The 27,318-nt window shown below is 41.0% G+C and overlaps 1 protein-coding gene across 50 annotated transcripts in view; it reads right to left on the minus strand.

Moving 5' to 3' along the window:
* The window catches only part of MAP2 (microtubule associated protein 2), a 239,330-nt gene that overhangs the window by 24,728 nt on the left and 187,284 nt on the right, over positions 1-27,318 (minus strand). For 17 of the 50 annotated variants that reach the window (XM_052791918.1, XM_052791910.1, XM_052791908.1 and 14 more), the window contains 7 exons: positions 25,189-25,266; positions 16,069-16,326; positions 9,911-13,714; positions 9,456-9,662; positions 8,904-9,038; positions 4,733-4,794; positions 538-723 (listed from right to left, as the gene is read on the minus strand). In XM_052791918.1, coding sequence (XP_052647878.1) covers positions 538-723; positions 4,733-4,794; positions 8,904-9,038; positions 9,456-9,662; positions 9,911-13,714; positions 16,069-16,326; positions 25,189-25,266 — 4,730 coding nt within the window. Of the gene's footprint in view, positions 1-537; positions 724-4,732; positions 4,795-8,903; positions 9,039-9,455; positions 9,663-9,910; positions 13,727-16,068; positions 16,327-25,188; positions 25,267-27,318 lie in introns of all 50 variants that reach the window. The other 33 variants (XM_052791935.1, XM_052791928.1, XM_052791934.1 and 30 more) reach the window with 28 other exon arrangements.

Here is a 27,318-nt window from a genome sequence, read left to right on the forward strand (position 1 = left end):
GGACTGCCAAACATCTCTTTAAATTTATACTGCAACTTTTTCAGTATGGTCCCATGCATAGACCAAATTTGGTTCCTAGAGCATTAGGTTTCCACCCTTATTGCTGGTGATTAGAACTCCCTCCTACACTGGGGATTGAATTTGATTTCAGAGAATATTAACTGGTTGAAAATTACATTTTTTTAAACTTGGAAGGCAAATTAGTACTGCTGTTCTTTGCCACTTACCCACGTGCAAATGGGTGCAACTTCTTAGCAGTCAATGAAGCAGCATCCATATCATCAATAGAAAGAAGATACGTCCTTCTAGTTATAACTTATTTCACTTACGTTTCCTCTGGAGAATCTCCTTTGTTTTTATCCATTTTGTAGCACAAATCTTGTAGCCTGCTAATCAGTTTTCCTGCCACTGGATCTAAGTAATCCCACGTAAGCTTTGCAGAGAGTTACTCAAATTCAGTGGGTAGAGAATGTGATCCATGGAGTCCACCTACACATCTCCGAGCTAACTCTCTCTCTAGCAACTCTGCTACCTTACCTTAGCATCTGACTTTGAGTAGGACAAGCAGTCTCTTGGGCCTGCTGAGGAGGGCCGTACATAATAACTGTCTGTATCGAGAAAACTGGCCCTTTTAGTAGTTAATGAGCAAGCTGAGCTGGGTCTTGGAGGAAGCAATGACTTTGCTCTAGATTTTGAGGCAGGAATCTTTGACAAAGAGGCAGTCTAGTCATGAGAAAACAAACAAAAGAAAACACAACATGAAGATGGACAAAAGGAAAATACATGCAACATGGACCAAAAAAAAAAAAAAAGCCAAGCTATGAATTAAATACTTTTCCTGTGTCTGGTAATGGTGTCTGTGCAGTTCTGACATGCATAAAAGTTTCAGTTCTGTGTTGTTTGACTGAAAACATCTGGGTCTGGACAGAGTTACTGATCCTAGGAAGTGCCTTTTTCTGCAGATGCTATTTTTGTCTTGTGTTAATAGGACAAAACTGGTGCCAGGTACAGCATTTAACTGGTACAGCTGCTGGCTGGCTGCATTAGAAGCAAGTGCAAAACTACAGGAGCACCAAGAGATCCTAGTCCTTTAAAACTAAGTTGTGCATTTGAAATACATCCCTTCAAGCTACAGTCAAGAATAAAACAGTGGGGAATCTTAAAAGCAAAGTTACACCAGTATTCCCACAATGGCAGAAGGACAAGACAGTATTGCTTCTTGTGCCACTGTGTACACACAAAATCCCTAATGCATGCCAAACACTGTAGTCTGTGCATTTGGTGTCACTCTATAGAAATCAATAAATTTATATTGACAATGTGGAGTCCTGGGAAACCTGTAAATGGTTGAAAGGCTGACATCATATGTCATTGAGATCAGATACTTGTCTGATTCTGAATAATGATAATACCCACTGAAAGAACAATCAAACACCAGTAGGACAGATTGAAAATTCTTTGTTGACACTTAGGAGCACCTAACTGCTTTGCAAAAAGGAATCTCCTTGAAAGAGAATAGGGCTACTTGCTCAAGCAACATTTTTTTTTTCTCCCATGGGTATAACTGGTACTACAAAGAACAATTGCAAGGCTGTTATCTTGGCAATGTAGGCCTGATTCTCTCTGTATTCATACAAGCATGAAGTTACACACAGGAGCAATCCCAATGGGCCTGTAATTATGGGACTCGGTACAGAGCTTTAGCTATGAAAAATCTGGCATTTGATCTAAGTTAGTCACTTAGACTTTCTCGATGTTCAGAAAAGGTGTACGAGTTACTCCTTAAGTTGTCTTTATTAGAAAATGAGAAAAGAATGGGTTGTCCAGCCCTGACAGGCACCTGGCTTAGGCTATACACCTAGCCTACAGAAAACTGAGGCTGGTGTGCTGAATGTCATCCATGACATCATCAACATGATTAAGAGTTGCAGAACTGTGTAACAAACAATTCCAGTCCTACAACACAGCTGAGAGGACTTCTATTGGATATCATCATCCATACCAAGTAGCAAGACAAGAAATTAGTTCAAAGGATGGAAGTGCTTTACTAGCAAGAATATATTCCTAGAATGAGCTTTGCAACATATTTATGTCTCTTTCTTTTAATACTTATTTCACTGTCAGAATAAACAGAATAAAAAAATTTGTAACTATTCTACACAGAAACTGTACAATATGTGTTTCTGTCACATCAAAGGCTTCTTCAGACTTTGACTGATTTGTCATAGTTCAATTTATGGGTCCCATCCACTTGTGAAACTTTGGGCCATGTTCACAAATCCACTAAGGTGTTCATTGATGCTGAAACTCTGTGGAAGCAGGGTATCTGTGTTGGGTGGCTCCAAGAAACAGACATTCTGCGAACACCTTTCACCCAGTTTTCTGAACTTGAGATATAACTAAGTACGCACAGTTTGAGGCCCAAATGTTCATTCAGTGATTTTTGCCTTTTTCAACTTGCGGATCATGCAAAATGTTTCCCCCAATGAGACTGGAAGACTCTTACAGATTAAGATTCTAGGCACAATGTAGAGACCTCGTCCTTTTCACTCATCTTGCATACAGCGTCCTCCGTCAATATGCACATCTAACAGGGATGCTAAAGATGGAGGAGACTGAGATCTTTCAATGGAACAGCTGGGAAAAGGCATGACCTTGAACTAAGGCACTGCTCTGAGATTATCACAGTGTAGATTGCCTTGGTGTTATTTAGGGAACAAGGCACTTTTTAGCATCAGTAATAGCAGCAGAATCTGGCCCAACCAGATTTCAGTGACATGCTCAAGGCTGGTAGAGCAAGCAAAGAAACCAAATGTCTCAATCCCTGCCTGTGCTTTACCCAGAAAACTATTCTTATTCTCTGTTAGCGATATATTACCTTTGACCTCTGTTATAATTCATGTTGCTGGAAGTGTCAGCTGTCCACAGGACAAAGATCTATGTAACCCTGACTAAGACTCAGGGATTGCTGAAGTTGGGATGCAGAAACCTCACTTTATTTCAGAGGCATTCCTAACACATGACCAATATTCTCATCATCTCGCTACTGCAGGTACACAGCTCCTTCCAGCAGATGGAACTGCTTAGCCTTTCCTGAACTTGCTCTGCAAAGCAGTATGTAAACTGTAGCTTGAAGATGGATAACAAAACTGACTGGGTTGGATGATCATTACCAGTGGAGAGGAAAAGGTTGCACTTAAAGGACATAAAAGCTGAAAATGAGGGAGAAACACAGCAAGAAAAAGGGAGAGGTCTTTATAAAAGCAGAGGTGAAGCCAAGGCGCAGAAGAGAAAATGTCCAAGAGTTGCATGACTCTGGCAATCAGAGAAGTGAAGCAGCAGGGAGAGAAAGTAAGCAGGAGACAGACTTCTGATCTTTGCTATAATGTAAGGGACAGGAATAAGAAAGGTGTGTAGAAAGCAGATAATTTCAGAGAATGGTTTTGCAGTGTTTGTACTTAGAGCACTCCATGAACACGTATGACTCTGAAAATGGGCTAGTATTGACTTCTCTTGCGTAAGTGTTGATCATCTCCCAAGAAAAGACAGTAATAAACCATACTGTTGACTCAGACCAGAAACCTGTCTAGATGTTTCTTACTGTACTAGTAAAGAAGGTCTATCAGTTTCCCAGTTATGAGCTGAAATGGGTCAGACCTGAAAAACCACATGAAATCCCAGAATCCATGGCCAAATTCAGAATTCAGATCTAAATTTCACAGCTCCTCCAAAGCCTCCAATCAGTTATGCTGCTATCATCATTAACAATTTCTTATGATTCATAAATAATGTGTAGCACTTTATGAGACAGAGATTTTTGTTCCGCAAAGAACTAACAATCTGGTTAGACACATGAAACAAATCAGCCATGGAATATATTAGGAAATTTAGAGGAATCCTAAGGAACTTCTTCATTGTTAATGATGGCTAACTGACAAAGTATTGTCATGCTGCAGATGTGAATTAGCATGTGTCAATGTCATGTAAGAATAGTTGCATAGGGGATAGTGAAAAGAGGTTGGTTTCCTGGGTATTTTGGAGTGATCGACAGGAAGAGCGTAAGGTCAGCATGGTAGCAGGGTGGAGAGGCACTGCAGTATTTGCCGAAGGAAACTCAGCAGAGGAGTGCCAGACACAGGGAGCAGAGCAGGCCGCAGAGCAGCTGAAGGCAGGGCACGGAACCATCAGGTTAAAACACACACAGAAATCAGCAGTCCAGGAAATGGCCATCAGAAAGCACTTAATTGCATATAAAATGCTACTGGCCAATAAATTCTACACAGCCATGACCTCTGCAGAATGCATGGCTACGTAATGGTGCATCAGAAGACATCCGGTAGGTCCTGGGGGAGGGTTTCTGCCTACATAGCAATCGAGCAAGGTGGCAGTATGAGTCAGGTGCTGTAGAAAGGGCCAAGGTACACAGTTTATTCCAGAGGATGACCTGGCTCAAAATGCTGAACAACATCCAACTCCTGCAGTTTGGAGTCTGTGTGCCCCCTATGGATCTGCAAACTGTCATCATCTACTACCCGGGACTGTAATTCAGAGGTTATTCAGGAAAGGTGGTTTTAATTACCCTTTAAAATGAATAATGAATATGGCAAACAAATTCTAAATGGTACACAAATTTTAAATGGAACACACAATTACTTACTGAATTAACACAAAAAGATCTGAAATAAGGACAAAAGGAGATTATAAAGATGAACAGTAAGATCATTTTACTCACTGAGAGTTTTTCCTTTGCTTGTTTAAATACACCAGGAGCCTGGTTTGTTTCACCACCTGCTGCTGAGAGACCCAAAGAAAGACTTGATAGTTAGAAAAAATAATAATAAGCATTTCCACTTAGTACACTTGATAGAACAATTAAATGCCTTGGAACTACTGTGCAACGCAATTACTTTGTGAATTACTCTCAGTGAACTGTATGCAGAAATGTACCTGCCTTAAAAAAGTCCTGTCTTTATCATACTTGAGGTAAAATGGTATTCTATGTGTTTCAAACAAATCGAAATTTTGTATTCATGTTCCTAGAAGTCTAGAAACTACAGTAAAAACTTCAAGAAATAGTTGACAACTATAAGAGGCTCTAGTTCTGAAGGTCAATCAGCCACCTTAGCTTCCTGATTTTCAGGACTGTCCTCTAAAAATCAGGCTCCTTTAAATAATCCGCAAATGAAAATTTTAAGAGAGGCCCCTGAAATCACCACTTCTCAAAATATTAGCCAACATTCCTAATGGAAAGAGAGAGATTCACTGCTGAATTATCATCCTAGTTGGGTCAACAAGGTCAGTGTGCTGTGGGTCAACTAAGCCATCAGACTCTAGCAATTCAAATTATATCTGGGACATCAAGTATGTTAATTCATTATTTCATTTATCTGATACAACATGGTTTGAGGTGAGATTTTTCTCTCTGACTAAGATTTCCTTATGAAAAGTTTTGGAATGGGGCAGCTTTTTGGAAAGCAGGTTATTAGCTTCGCCCCAACACTGTTGCTTAGGAAGTGATCTGCCACACAAAAACTAGATGTGAAATCTTTTGGCATCTGTGCCAGGATGCCCTTAGTAAATACAGAAGCAGGACAGTAGTCACAGATGACAACCTTTTGCTGTAAACCCAACTGCATTCCAACTGTAAAACCAACCCCTTCCAGCTGTAAAACCAACCCTAGTGCAATGTATAGGACAGAACAGATGAATTTTGTCCTTTCTCTGTGCAGTTTCCAGGCATGGTGAGGAGATCCCTGGTTTTCTGCCACACTTCCCACTCTAGTTCTCCCCTCTTAATTTTTTTTTTTTTTTAAATTGAAGGAGTAGGAGAGAAAACTTGTGAAGAGGAAAAGAAAATAACTGCATACTTCAGTTCTGAATTTGTAACAGGGATAAGTACAGCACAGCGCTCCTGGGTCACATCTTACAGCACCTGTTACTGCTGGTTTTGCTCTGTTTTGCATCTCCTAAATAATCACAAATAGCATCTTTGCTCCTTCCCTTGGTACTGAACCCTAAGCAGCCACCACTATGAAGTAGAAAGAACAGCTGTGCTGTTTGTGCTGACTTACCTGAAAGCACAACTTCTCCATCTGAACAAAAGATCTCTACAGGCTCTGCTGCCAGTTTAAATACACAACAAACATGTTTTACTTCAGGGGGTGACCCCAGAATTGAAGACAAGGCACAGAAGCGTATCACATAGTAACTCCCGCTCATAACCAGGTAATTGTCCTGGCCTTGCCATTGTAAACACTCCTCTGATGGCACAACTGCAGTGGCATCTCACAGCCACAGCCACTAACAAAACACAAGTCAGGTTGAGGTTTCATTCATGGAACTACACCAGTCAAGGCAAAGACTTCACAACTCTTTTCTCAGAGTTGGCCATGCGGTTTCTTTTTCAAATGGCAAGGATGAATCTCTTAAAAAGCAGTCCCTCCCTTGTAGATATGGCACTGTAAGTTACCAGTATTTGCCAGTGGTTACCAGTGACATGGGAATTTTTTTCTGGTATTGAGGGGAAATAGGGGAAAGATGTAATTTCCTGGGCCACTACACAGAAAATATGAGCAAATACTAACTTTTTTTTGTAGGCACTTGTATCTTATGACTGGACATGTTTCGGTTTAAAGTCACAGCAAATGCAACATGAGGTTTTAGCTGACTGCAATACACTCAAAGCTGTATAGACTACACTGCCAAGGGACTTTTGGTGGGGCTCCATTGGCCAGGTATCACTAAAGCTGACAAGACCATTCCAAATAGGACACACTAACAGTCGAAACTGGCTTCAAGAAACGGTGCTATATTTTATGTAAAAGGAAAATGGGAGAAAGACAATGTCCCTCTAAATTCCAGATCCTGGAAAGAGCTGGATGACTGGTTCAGGCTTGGGGATATGTAGGTTAACATATGGCCACCTACACTCTTAGGATATCACATGGCACTGCACTCTTTCTCATGGCCTCCCCTCAAGTCCCATCAGTAAGTATAAAAAGGTGAGGTAGAAGAAAGTAAGGGATACTGTGAATTTTCCAGCAACACTGAGTATGGTGAAACATTTTAAGAGATATTTTTGTTCACTTTGTGGCATGGTTCAAGCTCCTTTGCTTTAGAGACCAAACCTCAAAGTTCAACCCACATTATTGAAAATTTTATGATCAATCTGTTTCCATCATTTTGGCTGCTCTCTATCTCAGGATTTAAATGAACTGGGAGGTCATTTTTGTATTACATTTTTCACTCTGACTTATACATCTACTTCACTACGTATTGGAGTGAGAGAGAAAAAGCTCTGACAGTTGCCAAGCAGCACACATTTAAGGCACTGGGCAGATTTCTTTATGCAAGTCTATTGGTATGACTCAGGCCTCTCCGGGATGCTACGGGCCAGAAGAGTTCAGGGGATTTAGTGGTAGAGTACCTGAGGGCAAGACAGCACTGACCACATGGCTGTAGAAGTGTAGACGAAGTTGAGAACACTACAAAACTGACACTTGCCCCCCCCCCCCCCCCCCCCCGCTGATTGAACCCCCTGGGTCTAGAGTGCAAGTTAAGACAGCCCAGAGACTGTGAACTGAGGAGGAGCCATCACTGCAACACAGAGGGGCCTGGATCAGCCTTTCCTTCCCTGGCTCTATTTCTCATGGCCGGGGGAAGTAAAAGGACCAGATTCCCTCACAGGAGCAAGGCGATGGGACCAAGTATTTAGGTCTGTTGTCCTAATGGAGTACAACCAGGAGACAATACACACTTCATACAGTGGGCACATGATATTAAAGCTACCCTTGCATAACTATCCTTTCACTGTATTTTCACTAGTCAGACCTCCATACTGAGACTGGTCTAAATTTAGCACAGGAGTGACTCATTGGTGCAAAACTGGATGGGAACGACTTCTTAGGAACACTTTTGGTATTGCACTGTTTAACTATAGGATGGGTAATAAATCCTCTTCTTAATTTCTAAGCCATGAGAAGAGGCCTATGTAGTTCTGCATTGCTGTGCATGGTTCTTCTCTTAATAGCCCTAGTTTCACTCATGAACAACCGCATTGCAGTATGCGGCTATGCTACATGACAGAAAACCTGGCCTCTTTTAGCAAATTTTTTTTTTTTTTAAAGATCACCAGAAAAGTCAAGATGTTCATCTTTCCACCCTGAACTCACAGTAACAATGAGTAATATGATGAAAATGCTGAAAGTGTTCTTTTGGTCCTCTAAATAATGATACACCTATCAAGATGTAACAGGAATCATTTGTTTCATCCTTTCATCTTCCTCTACAAAATATTAAGATTTTTGCTTGGAATGCATTCGTAGCGTGAGCCCAGATTTCTTCTCTCTCAGCTTCATGCTGCATGTGGCTGGATTCCCCCTGTGGATTTTGACTGTACAGCATAAACATCAGTGACAGATTGGGAAGTGTCAATGCAGATAACATCAATCAACAAAATATAAGTCTGAAACACTTCTTATTATGCATGAGAGTAAAAAAGCAAAATAATGGAAATGCATACCATGGTTTAAGCTGTCAACATTTTCCCACCAGAAAAAAAAAAAAGCGTAATTAAAGAAAAAAAAAAAGAACAAAATGATGAGTAGAAATTCCTATAACACCATACTATAAGCACAATGCCAAGTTACAACCACAGCACTTGGAGGTCCAAGCAATGACAAGCATACATGATCATGGCCGCCATTAAATAAACAAACAAATACCAGGAAAAAAAGAAGAAAAGAAAAATGATACAACACACTAAAAAAGCAATACTATTTGTGAAGACTGATACTCTTGGAGGAAAAAAAAAAATAGATAAGCTGCTACAGCCATGAGATTTACAAAAAAAAAAATGTCTATGTTTGCCAGCCACATTGCATAACTGAACAGAACGCAGTCACCTGTCTGCTTCCGTTTAACACAGGAGAGATGAGTTGATCTAGTATATTTGATAGCAGGTTTTAAAATGATTTTCCTGGAGGGAGAGTGGGCCTGAACTTCAGTTTTTTTAGCAAGTTCAGCTTTCTTATACACTGCTATGGACAAAAAAAACACAAAAACATAGAATCAGGAAAAAAAACAGCAAACAGTTTCATATGACAATAGATCAAGTGGCAGGCCCACTGCTCCACAACTCCAACCCAATGCACCGCTTCTACCGGGGTGAACAAATCCTAAGTCAGAAGAGGGGGAGCACTGGTGCATTAACCTCAGATGTGTTACGCAGTGATCAGTGGGGATGCCTACAATGACACAGGACCAGTGGAGCAGTGAGCCTTGCACATGGCTTTTCATATAGTTGTACAATGTCTCATTAAAAAGCACTATCATTAATACTATTAAGCTGCACATCATCTACAACAGAGCAACCGGATAGTACTGTACAACAGTAAAAAGAAAAAAAAAAAAAGAAAAAAGAAAATATATATTGTAATAGGGAGTGTTAAATGAACCTTTTTTCCTTCTCACTTCATCTCTGGAGAGTGTGCTAGGTTCCTTTTTAGCTATTTTCCTTTCAGGAGTAGAAATCCTGCCTCTCCCAGTTTTAAAAGGTTTCTCTTTTTTATGCTTATCAAGAGATGATCTTCGCAATTCTCTCTCTGCCTTCTCCTCTTTAGGAACAGTCTCTAACTGTTCAGTCATGATGCTCCTATCATCATCTGTAGGATCAGAGCAAATTGTAACAACAAACAAAACATTAGTAACAAATGTTAACAATACTGCCATGGAGCAGGGTAAAGATAGCTGAAGACAGAGCAGATGGATTAATAAAAAAAGGCAGACTATTTTACCATTTTTTCTGAAACATGCTGAGATTACTATTACAACTATAATAATTTTGCTCTTTGATCATTATGATTTGGAAGCAAAAATATTTAACAGACAAAACAGAAAGGATAATGCACACCTTGAGTATCTGCCCAGAGACTGTCTGTGTCCATGATGGAGTCATCGATTGTTGTTTCATCTTTGTAATCATCACACGTCTCTGTCTTGTAGTCAGTGAGCAGGATTTCTTCTCTCTGGGGTGAAGCAGGAGCTTCTGGGGAGCCCTCCTTGGGCTCAAGTTGAATGTCAGCTACTTCCTCAACCTCCAGCTCCTCTTCAGCCTGGGAGTCCCCTGTTTCGATGTCTTCCTGCTGAGTAGCAGCAAAGCGCACACTGTGAGAAGCAGATTCACCCTCATCAACTGTTGTCTGCACCACTGTGATAAAGTCATCCTCTACTGTCACCACGGATTCAATAATGCCTTTCAGTTCAGGCAGTGCTTCTGGGCTACCCTTGGCTAGCATTTCTTCGGCCGTAGGTTTCCCAAAGTCTATTTTTGGGGGCATTTCTGATATAAGATGCTGTTTATCCTCTTTTTCTTCTTGCCCTACTTCTACCTCTTCTTCCTCAGGTTCTTCCCGTTTTGTGACCCCAGCTGCCAATTCACATGGCAGCAGCTTTTGGATTTCCATAGGTTTCACAGGTGTATCAGGAGTCTTTTCAGTTGCTTCTGCAGGCTGTGGTATGCTCTCCATCTGAATCTCAGCAGGCTCTTCCTGGAGAGGCTCAGCTTTTGGAAGAAGCTCCACAGAAGGTTCCTTTGCTGGTAACTGTGCAGGAGTCTCTTCCCCAGACACGGGAGGTTTTGGAGGTTCTGCTTTGATGTCCTCTGGTTTCAAGGATTCTCCATTCAAACCTTCTTGGGCTTGATCATGCTCTCCACTAGATTCATAAGATTCCTCTTTATCAACTGCCTCTTGATGTACCAGATCGGGCTTAGGAACTTTTTCCTTAATTTCTGTTTCTGACAGTTTGGTGCTGTCCTTCACATAACTAGGCTCAGTCTTGGAAAGTACATCTGCATCCTTTGCTTCTCTGGACAAGATGGTCTGATCTTCCTGTTGAGTGTCTTTGGGTTCAGGCTCTGCTCTTTTAACAGAGGCTTTGTCCTTCCCTGAAGGGAGAGAAACAACCTCACTGATCTTAGCATCTAAGTGACTCTGATATTCTTCGTCAGCTCTCCTTGCAGCCACTTCCAAATCGTGCTTTATAGCATTGTAATCTGGTTTAATTGGAGCTTCTATCTCAGCTATTTCAGGAACAACACTAAGAGTCTTCTCCTCCTTCTGCATCAACAAAGAAACAGCATCCTTTTCTATTGCTATCTCTGAAGCTGATATTCTATCATACATGGTATCATCAGTTACATGAACTTTATCAGCCACACTTTCTTCTTTCATTTCTAAAATTGCCTCAGGTCTTGTCTTCTCTGGCTCTGCACCTTTAATGGGATAGGCCTCTTTAGAGTCAACTTGATCTTCACTTTTTTCTAGCACAGTATCCAGCTTCTCTTTTTTCTCCTGCTCAAAGTCCCTCACCAGAACGGACTCACCAGTGGCATGCTGACCTAAGTCTTTTTCATTGAGGAATTCTTCTTTTGATTTTTCAGCTGCTGCCAACTTCACTTCTATTAAAGACAGGTCAGGAGCTAGGCCGCGTCTCAGTTTTTCATCTGTGCCTTCGTAAAAGGGACAGGTTTCGCTCGTTAAATTCTCACTGTCCTGAACTGGAGAAGGGAGTGGGACTGTGTACTTATTGAAAACACAGTAGCCCAAGTCTTCCAGCTGACTTTCAGCTTTCAGAGTTACGTGGTTTTCATCTGTCACAGGTGGCAGGGCTGTGCTGCCGTCTTCCACAACAGTGTCAGAAGGAACTGACTTCTTTTGCGCCGCCTCAGCATCTGCACTCACGGAGGCTAATCTAGATCTTGTCCCTGCTAAGTCTAACATTTCAGGCAGGTCAGGAGCCAGGACAGCCCCATTTTTGTAATAATCTTTGGCCAGGAATGGTGATTCAGCCAAGGTCTCAGACTGGACTTTTTCTTCTGCCATTGCTTTTTCTTCTTCAATGTGCTCATCTTCCTCTCTACTATCAATGGGGAAGCAGGGGGCCTTCTCCAATGCTGGTGTGGTTGCTGGCAGGTAGTCATCACCTTCATCCATACTTCCACTAGTGTTAGTTAGAATATCCGAAGCGAGGGGAGAAAGATCATGTGCACGACCAAAGCTAAATCCTAGAGCTATTGAATCCAGGCAGGACATGGGCAAGTTAATAGACATACTTCTCTGTTCAATTGCAGATCTCCCTCCAAGTCCCAAGCTCCTGCTCAGAGTTAGGTCATCTTTATTTTTACTGTGGAGTTCTCTCTTATCCCCATAGACTTTGGGGTCAATAGTGAACATTCTTTCTGTTGGGGAACTTGGTTCTTCAGATTTGTCTGGTGTAAAGCTCTGAGCCAGGGTACTGTACCCTACTTCATGAGCAGGCATACTCTGCTGATGATCCAATTCTGTCTGCAATTCTTTCTCCTCTTCCTCTTTGTCTTCAGGTATTGGACGATCTGTTTGATAAGGCTCATACATACTCTCTTTAGTGTCACTTAGCTCATAGTAATCACTGCCTTGTTTCAGAGCATCTGCTTTGAAGGTTTCCTCTTTCAGAGCAGAGGTTTCAAAATACTTCGACATTCCCGATCGATCCTCCTCTTCTTTAATTTGATGAGGAGCTGAAACACTTGTCTTATCCTCCTTGGTATCTTTTTTAACATCTTGTTCTTGAGAAGCTTCTAGAGTAGGAGCCTCGTCAGTGGTTAAACTTGGTGCCTCAGGGGCTTTCTCTGTTATTCTGGATAACTGAGTAGTATCAGGGTGCTCTACTGTTTTCTCAAGGGTCAGTTCATGGCTTAACTGGGCTGTGGGTACCTGTGTGCTTGGCTGCACCTCCTTTTTCATGTCTACCGTTGCTGGGAGCCCCCTTTGGTCCATTTCTTTTTCTGCTTTGAGAATATTAGGTGACTTTTTAGCTTCACCATCCTTTTGAAAGTCTGCTTTGTCTAGAGAAAGCGTCTTAACTTCAGGTTTTGTTGCAAATTTACCATCATCTAATATTCGAGCCTCCCCTTTATCATAGAAGTCATACCTTTCTTCCTCATCACTCTCATCTTTGGTCATGTCCTTTTCCTCCCCCCATGCAGGGATTTTCTGGGTGCTTGGCGTTTTCAGGCCATCTACATTTACTGCTGAGACTTCTTGCAGAGCTAGTGTCCTGTCTCTGTGGATGTGTTCATCTTTAGTGAGATCTTTGGCAACCAGTTGGTCAGTGGGTTCCTGTTTTGTTTTGGAACTGTCTTTGAGTGGAAGCTGCTGGGGGACAGCAGGAGATGGGCCTGAAGGAAGTTCACTTTTGGCTGCTTCTGCCTTGGGTTCTGACAGCAACAGAGAACTTTCACCGTGGCTGATGTCAAGACCTTGGACATCTTCAAGGTCATATTTAGATTTCACAGACATAACTTGGTTGGATGATGAGGGCACATCTGCAGTCCTTTCTTCTGTTTCGCTCCCTTTAGGCAGTTCAGATGACAAGTCCTGTTGTTCTTGAGGAGCAGGAGGCTTGACAGCAGGTTCTGCAAAACTGGCTTCCCCCTTCTTTTGTGAATCAGTTTCCAAGATCTGTTCTGATAGAGGTGAAGGCATTTTTTCTTTGTCTTTGCTCTGTGAATCCTTTTTATCTACAGCCTCTGTTTTTGCTGGCTGTGGAACTAAGGCATCATGTTTAGGTTGCTCACCAGTCTTACTGTCTTTGTCAGATTCATGTTGCTTTGTGTCTAATGGTTCTGCTGCGAAAGGGCGTGCGCCCTCCTGGACACGGAATTCCATCTTCGTGGCTGCAAGTAAATCTGAAGTAGTTTGTTTGGGTTTTATAACAAAATTATTTAAAGCACTTACAGGCAGGCAGTCATGTGGCTTACAACAACATCTTGGTATGAATGATGGAAAGGAGAGGGAGAAAGATGCAAACATGCAGCAAGACCATCCACCTAGAAATCTGCTTTAAAGTGTTAAATCCTAGTTTCTTTTCAATATATGAGGTTTTATAGTGAAAATGTGAGTTTTACACATATAAATATGTGACCAGTGAAATGAGATGATTTCATGTGAATTCTTCATCTTTGTGGTTTGTATACAACAGCAAAACCACAAGTAATCCTCACTTCATTGGTATGCTTTGCTGGATTCTGTAGCTTATGTTAGTTTTGCATTAGTAAAGTCTGGAAGATTAAGTCTAATCAATAGTACCTTTGTCTGTTGCTGACATTTAAAACATAGAGTTATACATTTCTGTATCTTTTTTACATTTTTCTTCTACATGCAGCCTAAACTGAAGAAATAATGCATACAAAAGGTTTTGCAAGTGTCAGAAGAGGCTGTTTTTTCAATTGTACCAACTTCTGACATTCCCTTTGGCAAATGACAAAAATCTCAGTGCTGTCATAAAACCAGTATGTGTAAATCAGCAACAGCGCTATTAGTAGTCCCAGATCTTGAAGGTCTGGTCTTCAAAATGGCCAGCCATCTTCAGCTGTAACTGAAGACAAAGAATACTTGGCATGTTTCAATGACACTAGATCAGGCCCTAATCAAGTTAATTTGAAACTAGAAATGCTACTCTTACGGTCTGCCACTATATTTTTAGGGAGTAATAACTAGTTCATTATTTTTATACATGCTCTGTTAATCGTTAATAGCTTGTTCTTTTTTAATATCCTACGGAAAATGTGGAAATCTTCCTATCATGGAAAATATGAAGAAAGATACTGCAGAATGTGGCAGAACTTTCTGCAGTAATCTTTAAAAAAGGTTTTATGAGTTTTTCTAAAGCTTGTTAAAAGCAGCATTGGGCCAGCTCTGAATCTCCTCATATCTGATTTAAAGTCCATGGAGCCATCTTTTTGCTCTGATGTATCTGAATTTTTTAGAACAATAGTATCAAAGTATTAGTCATTCTTTAAATATTTGCATATGTTAACATTTAGCCAAAAAAGCAACTGCCATTCTAAACTCTACAGGTAGAAAAACCAGAGGTCTACAACTACAGTAATTTTGCTCCTTTATGTTTTCACATTTGGTGACTTACTTGAAACCCTATGAAGTATAAAAACATGGCCATTGAGCTGATGTCACGCTCGTTTCACAGAAATTAAATAGCTAGATACTGACTTTCTTTATGTATCCTACTGTGCCTCTTACTGTATTGCAAATGAACGATACCAATGGCATCAAAACATATTCGGACTGCCAAAGGAATTTAATATTTAGCTGGGCCAACCAGAACACCAGCCTCCCAAATGCAGCATTTCTTAGCCAGGCAGTGAATGGGTACATCACTACTCTGCACAATGTGTCTTTACACCTTGTTGCACTGGCTGAAGAGAAATACCATTAAAAGGAAGATCTTGAAGCCTAGTTCTTATGTACTGAAAGACAATTGATTGCAGTAAATATTTTGTTCAGTAAGCGGTTCAGAACTTCACCCTATGCACCCAATCCTAAACTTCACTATGAAGGCAAACATCTCAGTGGAAGTGATGGAGGTTTTGCCTAAGAAGGACACTACAGCAGCATTAAACATTTGTAATAAGGTAAGACACAAAAAATCAGAGTTCTGGCAATGACTGAGGAGAGGTGGGGTAGACTGCAATGAATGGCAAGGATATGACATAAGAAGCGATAGCTTTAGGGAAGCTAAACCAGAATGCACTGAAGCACACACCAAAAAAAAGGAATCAAACAAAAAAACCTGCACACTGCAAATGAAAACATTTCTACAGTTTAAGCCTCTTTATGTCATAGTCAAAGTCAATAAATGTACTTTTTGAAAGAAAAGCAGATGAATCTCTGCACCAAAAAGAAAAAAAAATATACACAGATTAGCAATGTGACTGGCAAACACATCTGAGATGGGGGAAAAGGCTTACGCAGAGGAATCGGCTTAGCTGCAAAGCATATTTTATCATGGCAAAGTAAAAAACCAGGAATCGGCCGCAGTGGTGGGAAACCATGTTGTCATACAGCACCTATGCAATCATATTATCTGCTACACACTCTTCAAGCATAATAACAAGAGCAGTCATACTAATAAATGGGAAGAACAGCAAATGAAGCAGCCTGGGAAAGCACTGGAGAAAGCTGGAGGAGGATTTACCGGCAGCAAACACATGCAAACCTAAGGAGGACACACCTTCCTCAGCCAAGGAAGGGGATGTGTCTTTCAGGGGTGTTTCCGCCACAACAGTTACACTCTCCCTGCTGGATGCCACACTTGCCACTTTGTCTTCATGACACACTTTGGCCTCCAAACCAGAATCCGACTGACCCTCACAGAGGCCCTTTGCCTGGTCCGAAGGCTCAAGGGGCCCGTGCTCTCTCCCCAGTTGCTTCCCAGGAAGAGCAGCAGGTTTTGCTTCCACAGCCATCGGACTCTCTACTGGTTCTTCTTCTTGGGGATGGAGAAAGGAGGCGACATCAACACCAACAGTAAACACCAAGCACACAACTCCACAGGACTGCTTTTACATAACACTTTCAGCTCTGAACATTTTGGATTTAAGTGTGTCAAAGGACTGCTAGTATCCAGCCCATTTTAGTCATTGTGGAACTGCATCTTCCTTGGGGGAAAGAAACAAACCAAAACAAAAAACCTGTCTCCACCAGAGAAGCACGTTTATGCTGTAAGATGAGAGCTGAAAGTGTTTTACAGGTATACCTCTCCCAAAGATGACTGTGGGTCAAATATTCATTGCAAATGGAGATGGTATTGAATAATGGATGGCTCTGACAACACCAATGCATCAATGAGTTCAAAGTACACACATATTTTTCTGATAAATGAGCTGTTTAATCCAGTACAAGACATTCAATTGAGGTGGAGGAAGGTATGAGGCATTAATTTCTTTCCACTGACCTTGGCAATACTGACTGCTCAATGCCAGCAAGTCAATCTAGCACATGAATCCTGGATTTGACAAAATATTGAGCCACTTCCACAGTCTTAATAAGCCTTGTGCATGGCTGATAAGTAATGGTTTTGCAAGAATTCAGCCAAGATTCCTACCCTGAGCAGGTTTATAAACAATTTGTCCCTTAGGCTGCCTGACACCTGGACTCTGTATGTGAAAATGACATTTTTGACACAAGGACTCTATTTTCTTTTCTGTTTCCCCACTAGCCCCCAGGCTCCTTGTCACCAATTAAGTCAAAGAAACCAATGAGTGCAATATAACTATTTGTTCATCTGAATTTCTAAAATAAATCACTCAGCCTATGGGCTGTTAGGCTCAGTACAGTAATATCAAGAGGAGTCTTTACTCATGCCATGGCAGAAAAATGATTAGAAAAGTCTCCATTCTGGACTGTACTCCTGCCATTGCTACTCATGCAGAATATTAGTGTGCTCTATTAGTATCCCCTCTGATAAGAAGTCAGGATTAAGTGTGAAACCTTTGATTCAGCAACATACTTAAGCAGCTGACCAGCAGCCATGCTGCAGTCAACCTGATGACCTCCCAGGTTTAAAGTGCGTCTCATGTTTAAGGACATTGCTGAATCAGACTTAGAACAAAGTAGTTTCGAATCTGGAAGGGGATGTATCCAGCCTCTTGGTATTAAAATAAAACCTCTTCACAAGGGCTTGATTTTCTCCTGAGATTGGCCCAGTGAAAACGAGACAATCACCCATCCACTTAAGTTATGGCCTTTAAAAAGTGATTTAAGGAACACAAACACTATTTGAGGCTGACAAAATTTCACTATGTAAAGTACAACACATTATTAATAACATATAAAAATGTAATTAAGGTTAGATACTATATCTTAAATGAACAGAAGCCAGAAGATTCAGAATCAGAACTGAACCAATGCCTGAATGTTACAGGGATATTTACACACGGGCAGATTGTAAAAGCAGCCTGGCAGATCAGCAGGTGTTCAGCTACAAGAGGTCCTGACTTGAATAACTTGTTTTACTTTTCCAATTTTATGTAGTTTTATACGTGCATCCCTTTCAATTAAAAAATTTTAAGGAAAGCCTCTCATTGTACTCAGAGCAATTTCAGGTATACACCTCCATTTCCTTAGACACTTCACACAATGCTGCATGATTAAAACTAATTACTCACCAAAATAGAAAGTTATCGCTGACTTAACGGAAGAATCCTACAGACTTCCTTTGTGCAGCAGACTTTTATGCCAAACAGACTGCTAGCCTACAGGCAGCAAGTGAGGAGGGCTGTTTCATAATGCCTGTCTTTTCACTGATGATCCAGCTTATTTCCCTTTTTTTTTTTTCCCCTCATAGATGTTCTGAGATCTCACACTTTCAACAGGTGTAGATGCATATGACTGAAAAGGAAGCTGCCCACGAATTAACCAATCCAGGAGTGCTCTAAGTACAGCTATAGGCACCCAGCTTATAGTAAGGCTACTCCTGTGATTTTCTGTCTTCCCGAGCTTCAGGCAGACATGGTCACATTAACAATCTTCCAATTATTAGCATTGATCTCTTTCTGGTGCTGTTGCAGTATCAGGCTATATTATCCTGTTAATTCTGAACAACTCTGGTTTTCTTGAAGTGACCCAGTGAGCAATTTCAGGTATACACCTTCATCTTCCTGAGACACAAACCTTTAGAGGATTCAGTACTGTTTTGAACTTCAACTCCTGTGTCCCAAGATTTAGTCAAATGCTGCGAGATGAAACATGATCTATCTTGCCTTGGAGAAGTCAGCATTCCTGTTAGTCACTGAAATAGATTCTCCCTTGATTCCTCAAAAGCCATTTCACTTTTATGCATGCTCAGGCCATAGAAAAAGGGGGTACAGAAACACAGTAACAGTAATTTTTTTTTTTTTCTCCTTGTTTGCAGTCAGCTGAAACAATTTAACTGGGTGTATCCACAAAAGAACTAGAGATCAAACATGACCCAATACTGCCTGAAGTCACCTGTGTATACTGGGGTAAAATTGATTTCCTTTGCCTACTGGAGAATTAAAGACCTTCCACTGCTATCTTTGGTATAGACATGCTTTTTTTCCCCATTGCGTATTGTGTTAACAACTGACTTACCTCCAGTAACAATCTTTTGGCTTATTTTGCACACTGTTCTTGGCAGTAATTCTCTGGCACAAAGAACAAATTAGCTTACGCTTCTTTTAACTAGCTGCTCCTTTTGCTTCTGCTATAAGCCAGGCCAGTAGACCAAGAGTCCTGATTTAAGCAGGGACCATGGTTTCACTGACCCCAAAGTTGCATTCATTGCTCATGCTGCAGCTTCACTTTGAGATGGAGAGACTCTGGAGGGGTGTCACTTCCATGTGGGGAGAAAACACAACTAGGTTTCCCTTCCCAGAAAGCAACAACCCCAGGCACATATATAATGGAATGGATGGCAGGCGGGTAGAGGGGAAGAGGAACAAAATGGGACCATGCTCAGTTCACCTTCATCATGGCCCAACAAGACCTCTGTGCTCTTCACTGTGGCACTGGGACGTGTACTAGAGCCAGTCCACTCTGAGCTGAACAAAGGGTGTTCATAGTACTCCTCATCCGAATTGTAGGGCTCATCATCGGGCACAGACACTGAAATGGAGGGGGCCAGGTGTTTACGCCACTCCCTGCTGGCAGCAGGCCCACAGCCTGGGCAGTGGTGTAGCGGTCCCACCTTATCCTCCGCCCCTTCATCTACAAATAGACACACACAGACAAAAACTGCAGGACAGACAGACAAAGAAAAGACAAGACACGATGGATGCATGCACTAGCAACGCTAGCCACTATGTCATACTGCAGAGTGGATGAAATCAGCCACGCTACAGGTTAATGCAGGATGGAGGAATGAGGCAGCTGTGCATTTTAACACATGGGCGATGTCCAACCATCGGAATAAGTGACTTTCAAAACTACACACTCATTATTTAGAGGAACACGTATTGTACACAAACCACATCTCACAACTTGCACTGATACTCATATGTATTTTACAGCTGACTGACTGTATTAAAAACCTCTGAGGTATCCCACATAGTCATCATGTGAAGTACTTGAAAGTGTAAATTTTGAAAACTGCTTTAATTAAAAAGCAAACCAGCTTACACTTTGGTCAATAGTGGGTTTATTTCTCATTGTATCTATTTCAAAATTCCCCACTTTCTTCTTTTCCCTATAAATAAGTAACATTTAAACAACGAAGAAAACCCTTACCCAAATAGCTAGCTACCTTTTCTCCTGATAAAGGCCACATAAAGCTGCTCACAGCAGTCTCTGTTAGTCCTACATTTTACACTGTTGTGTCACATTTCTGTGGATGAACTAGCTCCCACCTTGGTGTCTGCCAATGCTTTGGAATGACAGCTTTATTCACCCGTCACTGTAGCACCGCAGATAATCACATAATCATCTCAGGATTACACCAGCTACAGGGAGGGGGAGCTTGGTTGGTTTTTGCAAGACAAAGAAAAATAATACTGCCCAATAAAAATGACTGGCCTACCATCTGATCCATACAAACCTAAAGGGGAGACTTGAGAGCTCGTGTAGGCTAAGGTGCCCTCTCACTATGAATAAAGCTATGAAAAACTAAACATCTAGTACTAGAGAAAATATGTTTAAGCCCATTTTCTGTGTATGACAGCTGGCAGTTTGATAAACACTACCTTCACGGAGTGCCTTTAGCAGCTATCCCATTGGATTTCCTACTAGCTTCAAGAACAAGTCCGTGCTTGGTGTCCCTGGCCTTTCTCCAGGCAATTACAACTTAAAGAGTTTCTCCAGAGCCTCCAAAACTTTCCTCTTGGATCCAAAACACTGAGTCAGAAAGCAAGGCTTTAACACAGGCAGTGTAACAGATATTAACCAGATCTCTGTGTGTGACCCGAAAACAAGATGGCTCATGAATGCTGCTTTAACCACCCTTACCCAAGTCTTAGAAAGCAATTTTTATCCAAACTAATTCCAACTGTAAGACCTCTAAGGTTCTTCCTGGCAAATTAACAGTAAGTTTTAAGTTTCTTTCTATGGCACGCTATGACAAGACAACATCTGTGTCTTTAAAAAAAGCACTCTGCAGCAACATGGCAGCAAGTGTCCTGTAATGTAATGACATGTATTTCTGCCTGGGAAAAGAATGCTGTAGTGTCAGCCCATTCAGGCTCAATCGCCCACAGAAAGGAAGAAAAATTATTCCTTGATAGCAATATTAGTAGCTCCAATATGTATCACAATGCTGCAAAAGAAAGATGACCCACGTTTCAGATTCCATGACAGCCCTGAGGCTGGCCAGGACTGAAGGTATGCTATGTGCACCTATGCACATACACAAATACCATCCATGGAACTTAATTTAAGAGACCTGTTCTCATAATTTCTTTCCAGGCACAAAGAGTGCCTGAACCACTGATAGTTTAGCTGCTTCACTCTTGTAGTGGAATACAAACCCCACATTCAGGGGTTTATGCATGCTTAAAGGAGGTAGGTGTGGAAAGATAAGCTGGCAGCCTGCTTCTGCCAAGCAGCAAGCTCTGCAGAGCACTGCAATAGGAAATGCTAAACACAGGGCTGTACCTGAGCTTCCCACCTTTCCCTAGTACTTAAGAGCCAGCAGCAAGGTTGCAGGGAAGCATCTTGATCCACTTGCAATGCAGAACCCATGTATTTCTTCTCCACAGAAGCTTCAACAAAATTCAGCCACAGATCTGAGTGGGCTCGCAGTTTGCAAAAGGCTGGTTACAGGGGTGAGGACATGTCTCAAGGTGCAAGAGACCAGGAATCAACCCCCTCCTAAACCTGAGAAGATTCAAAACTACAACCCCTGCTTCTTTGCAGGGTGCTCTCACACTAGTCCATGTATTACTGTGGACAAGAGTGGAAAGCATTGACACACTTGCCACCTCTTCTGCTGGAACTGGGACATTGTGGAGAAAAGAATGGAAGGTTGGTATGTTCAGAAGCAGAACATGGAAAAGTAGGATGTGCAAAAGGGGAGGTTCTCCTTTCAGCTGTGGGTCATACTTACCCAGGAGCCCTTCAGAAGTAAAATGCATCGACAAGAGTGAAGATGAAACCCCAGGACTTCTCTATACTGATGCAAACAAGGCTGAAAATTCCTTCTGTATAGGCTCGGAATGGACTGTAGGCAAGAAAATAGAAGCCCTGCCTCTGCTCCTTAAAACTACAGGAACTGACATCAGTAAAAACGCTTAATACATATTATTGTGATAGTCCAAAATCATTAGGAGTGCAAAGTCTAGTATTGTTTGGGGCTGTTATGTCTGTGCCTATTATGGATTTACATTGTTTATTTATCAGTTTTAATAAAGATATTTTCAAAATTACTGCAGATAATTTCATTAACAGGATAATGATGTCTTTAAAGGAGGATATGCTTTTATTTCAGCAACAAGAAAAATCCTTTCTTTGTTATTTTAGTCCCTTCTAATAGTCCCTTTTTCATCTCAAAGCATGGGAAAAATCCCCAATGTATTCTAAAGTCCAAGATTAAAATGACTTCTCACAAAGGCTAATTCTGCTTTAGCTTCCAGGTATCTTTTGAAAATGCCTTTCAAGAAGTAATTTTCACTGTAAATAGATCCATTTTTATAGGACACTTGGTTCCTTTCAGTTTGCAAAATATTCTTATTTGGCATATAAAGCCTAATCTGAAATGCCTATTTCAAAATGGAAGACAGGCCATCAAAGGCATCCTTCTATCTTGTAACATTTAGAATTTTTTTTACATGAAGACATTGTTGACCATTGTCAAAAGGCACTGAGCACAAAAGAAATGCCAAGTTAGCAAAAGAATATCGCATCAGCCCTGCATGACCAGATACAACTGATAAAAGGATTAGACGGTGCTAGGGAAAATTTCATCTCCTGAGCAAAATTATGTTACTATAGTTGAAATAAATGAAATAATTTCCATAAGGCAAATTAGTTATCTTACCTTCTGCAGCAGTAAAAAGGGACAGGCTCATTTGAACGTTTTTCAGCAGCCAAATGAAAGAAAGAAACCTACATCCACTGACTCCTTTCTCTCACGAAATACACTTGACCCACAAACCTCTCTGTCTTTTCTACCTTTTTTTTTTTTTAATTTGTGTTTGCTGCATGGCTGGCCACATCCACCTTTGTCATGTCTACAACAGTGATTTTTGTCCTACTATGACTGAAGGAAGTCTCTTGGATTCAAAGCAATGCAACACACACTGACAAGTGCATTAGGAAAATGTTCTAAGAGAACGGGGAAAAAGGAGGTCTGAGGTAGATACACACGCCAAGCGCTCACCTTTTTTGTTCAACAACTGTAGAACTGGGTTAAATTCAGAAATTGTATTCTACTGAGCAGAAAGACAGACAGACAATGTAAAGGTGCATGAGGATGGATAGCCAGATGGTATAGGGAACTGAAGGTTTAAACAAGTACAGTAAAACTGGGTCAAACCCTACTGAGGCAAACTCTTCTGAACGGGAGCTTTGCCTGAATAAAAATGACAGGTCTGGCTCACTCAAGTCAGCAAAAACTCAACTTACCCACAGAGAATAAGGACCACATCTTCTAACACAGAGCTGTTAAGTGACTTGCTGAGTCATATGCACAGCTGGGAACAGCACAGTCCAGTAGTTCATAATAACCTCAAGTTGTATAGTGTTTTGCCACCTTCTTGTGTTAATACAACTAGCTAAATGGCTTCCATTTGCTTAGGGGGCAATCTACAACCTCCTTTCAATTAATCAATACGAGTACTTTATAACATCCTGAAATACGTGCAAACAATACTGCTGATAGAAACAGTACACAAAGCTAATCCTCAACTAAGGGTAATGGAAGAACCTTGACATTGGCTTGAAGCAGAAGAACAAGCCCTTTATTGTGATATGAAAAAAATCAAAAAGCATACACTGAACTAGTCAAGTGAACTATATATTAAAAATAGTGGTAAAACCCTGGTAACAATCCTAAAAGCCTTTGCTAATGCCCTACTAGCTTCCTTTTCAGTTAGTACTTTTGATTGCCGTTACCTCTGGGTGATGAGTCTAGGAACCATCTTACTATTTTTTTAAAACACACAATGGACAGATGTTTTTTTAAAAAAAAACAACAATCAATTAATCAAATTCTTTATATTCGTTACTAACCACATCCAGTAGGTATTTCCAGTACAGTGGACTGACAAATGTTGCTGTTAGCGCAGCCTGTAATTGCATTATCTCAAAAACGTTTCAGGATGGAACATGCCTAATTGCAGTGTCCTGATAAACTGAGAGTCAGACTACATTAGCACATGAAATAGCAGCCGTCCACTTGCAAAATTAATAGAGGCTCTGTGTTAAAATACCAACAAAGTTTCTTCAGCAAACGGTAAGAAATTATTTTCATGCATTTATTTAAACAAAAAGAAAGAAAAATGCTAAAAGAAAATCCAAGAAGGAAATAAATGGACACATAAAAATGCTATTGACATGGCAGAGTTCCACTGACAGTCCCCTGGAGATTCTGAACCCAAATCCTTCCCTCTTACCCACATGATACAGCTCAGTATTAACATATTGCTTTCTCCCTATACTGATGGCCTTGATGCAGCAGTCATCTTCTGTTGAACAAAGCACTGATGCACATGCTTACCATTGTGACAACTTCACTGGGATTTAGGCCTCTGCTTAAAATTAAGCCAACGCTTAAGTTCTTTGCTGGAGGGGATTTTAGCAGGAGGAAAATGCAGTGATCATGGGCTACTGAAATTGAACATTTGTTGTGCAGAAGAGTAGAAATCTGCTTTGTGAGACTAGAATTTGACTCCTTCACTCTGTCCAGAACACCCGATACACATAGGCATTGAAGCATGAATTACAGGTCAAAGACCAAAGAAATGATCCAACTCTGAATCTCCTTGCTCTCATGCATTTAAGATTCCAAAAACAAAGCTAATGGTAATTAAAAAAAGCAGCCAAACAAATCCTAAGAAAAGAAAGCTGACCCATACTGAATCATAGTTTTGGTGACCACGTTGGGACAGCAGACATCTTGGCTCATATTGCACATAACAGATAAAAAAGTGAGCACCACCTCCTGTTTTTTCTTTAATAGGGATGTACTTAACATATCCTGTCAGTCACCTCTGTGCATATGTGTCTACCTCACCCATGCATTGCAGCTGGTTTGCAGATGGGGAGTTATTGCTGGGGAATGCCTTATCTTTTCACATGAAGGTGCAGAAAGTATCTCCATTTTCTGATTCCCCCATCCTTTAGATTCATGTCTCATCCCTCTGCTGTCAGCTGTGCACTGCAACATCCAGAAGACCCTTACCTTCCTCCAGAGCTCCAGTCTGCTCGGAAGCTGGTGATGGAGGAGGGGAAGGAGGCAGGTTGGCTGACTCTTCAACTGCTAGAAATCAAACAGTGAAAATGAGATACAGCAATTAATTCCAGGGAGACCAATGCTTGATACAAGCTGCAGTCAGCCTGTTCTGCCCAGCTGAGAGAATTATTCAATGGGCACTTGTGCCTAGTGGATTTTCAGATAGACCCTTTCAGAATACATGGATTTTTAAAGTTATAATAAAAGGATTTTTTTTTTTCAGATGATATGAATTATTTTCAAAATTCTGGTCATAGAATACAATACAAAAATCAAGTATGAAATTCTCTTTTAAATCAGTATTGCCACTTAGAAAACCTTCAGTCACCCAAGGCAACAACAATAAAGCATCTGAGCATGAGAGATTTTATAAATTCACGCTGACTATCAGAAACTGGCATCCAATCTCTTGAATTTACCTTGAGTACATGAACAAAAAACATTCTGCATGCTTTTTTTTTTCTTTTTCTTCTGCTGAGTTCAAGGTTAATCACAGAATACATGCAAATACTGCCTGTCTAAATACAAAAGACATCAGCATAGGGAACTTACGTCAGTCATGACATAACAGTGATTCAGCTGAGCAAGGCACAGTGAAATCTTAGATGCACTTAGACTAGGTTTTAGATTCATTTGCAGTCACGAGACTAGATGCTGAATCCAGATGATGTTTTTTCAATTATTTAATTCAAGGACGATGAAATCCTAAACAAACTGCTTCTTAAATGAACTCACCATAACCTCTGCATCTGATTTCATACCAATCACTTTGAGAATTTTTTTTCTTTAAAAACAGATCCACTACTGGGGCTTAACCAATGTTTTGTTTTGTTTTAAATAAATTAACAATCTGTTTTAACAGATCTGTCTTATAAATGGCGCCTCTCAGCAGTCAGTTTCTGATTCAGGGCTTCTTCCCAAGCATAGAAAGGCCAGTTTCAAAGCCCCAGCAGAATTTGCCAGGCCTCCTTCTGTTGATTTCAGTGTGGTTTGGAAGAGACCCTTATGTGACTTGTCCTTAAGATGTGCTGTCCAGGAAGAGAGTATTTGTATCTTCATCACAATGCAATTCTACCCGCACTTATTTAACAGTCACTGACCACAGGAACTGTAACACCAAGAGTTGCTGATTGAAGACATACTTCTCACAATAATTTTAAAATGTCTTCTCTAACTACATGGAAGTGAATATCCATTTTGCCTCACCCAGGCTCCAGTGAAGAAATCTGTGCTTAAATATGTATGAAGTGCTTTGCAGAATTGGGGTCTTCCATGTAAAATTGAGTCTCTGTAAAGATGGGAATTACTAAGCAACACATCTCCCTGCTGCAGTTCAAAATTAGTTCAATGAAGCAAAAGACCTTGGGAGCCAAATTTCTAACAAATATTCTAAATTACTCATTGACTTTAATTCACTCCTAAGCAGGGTCCAGCCACTGTACCAAACAAAGCACAGTGCCTGTGGGGAAAATACCACAAGGCATTATTTTGATTTGATCACAATGTACATGCATTCAGCAGAACTTATCCTGGGGCAGGCTTGCAAGACTTACCCTACCTCAGGACAGAGTATGGCCTTTGGCGTATGTGTTTTGAGCTACTGTGGAAGTTTTCTGGCAGGGAGGAAGCACTGCAGGTACGAATGGCTGTATACTTACTTATATATACATACACACACACATACTTGTATTTCAGAGAGACATTTCAGAAAGGAGCCAGCAGGAGGATGGGGACACAGCATGGACCAGTGGCAATGGTACCATTCCCAGTCTGGACCACTGGCATTTGCTTCTACCACGTGTAATTCCCTCTCCCACAATCTCCCCTCACCCTGCCTGGCTGCTAACCCCTCTCCCACCCTCACCCGGTGTGCCCCATTCCTCTCTGCTTCCTGTTGAGGTGCTCCTCCTCCATCTTTTTGAGTAGCTACCATCCAACCAGTGAAGCCTCACTTTCTTTTTATATGTCTCTCCTCTAATCTTTGCCTCTTCAGACATTAATCTTTCTCTCTCACGTTGTACATGGCTGAACACAAACGGACTCCAAGTGCTGCTGGATCCCACCAAACACGATGACTAA

The sequence above is a fragment of the Harpia harpyja genome, chromosome 7 (assembly GCF_026419915.1).
Source record: "Harpia harpyja isolate bHarHar1 chromosome 7, bHarHar1 primary haplotype, whole genome shotgun sequence".
NCBI lineage: Eukaryota > Metazoa > Chordata > Aves > Accipitriformes > Accipitridae > Harpia > Harpia harpyja.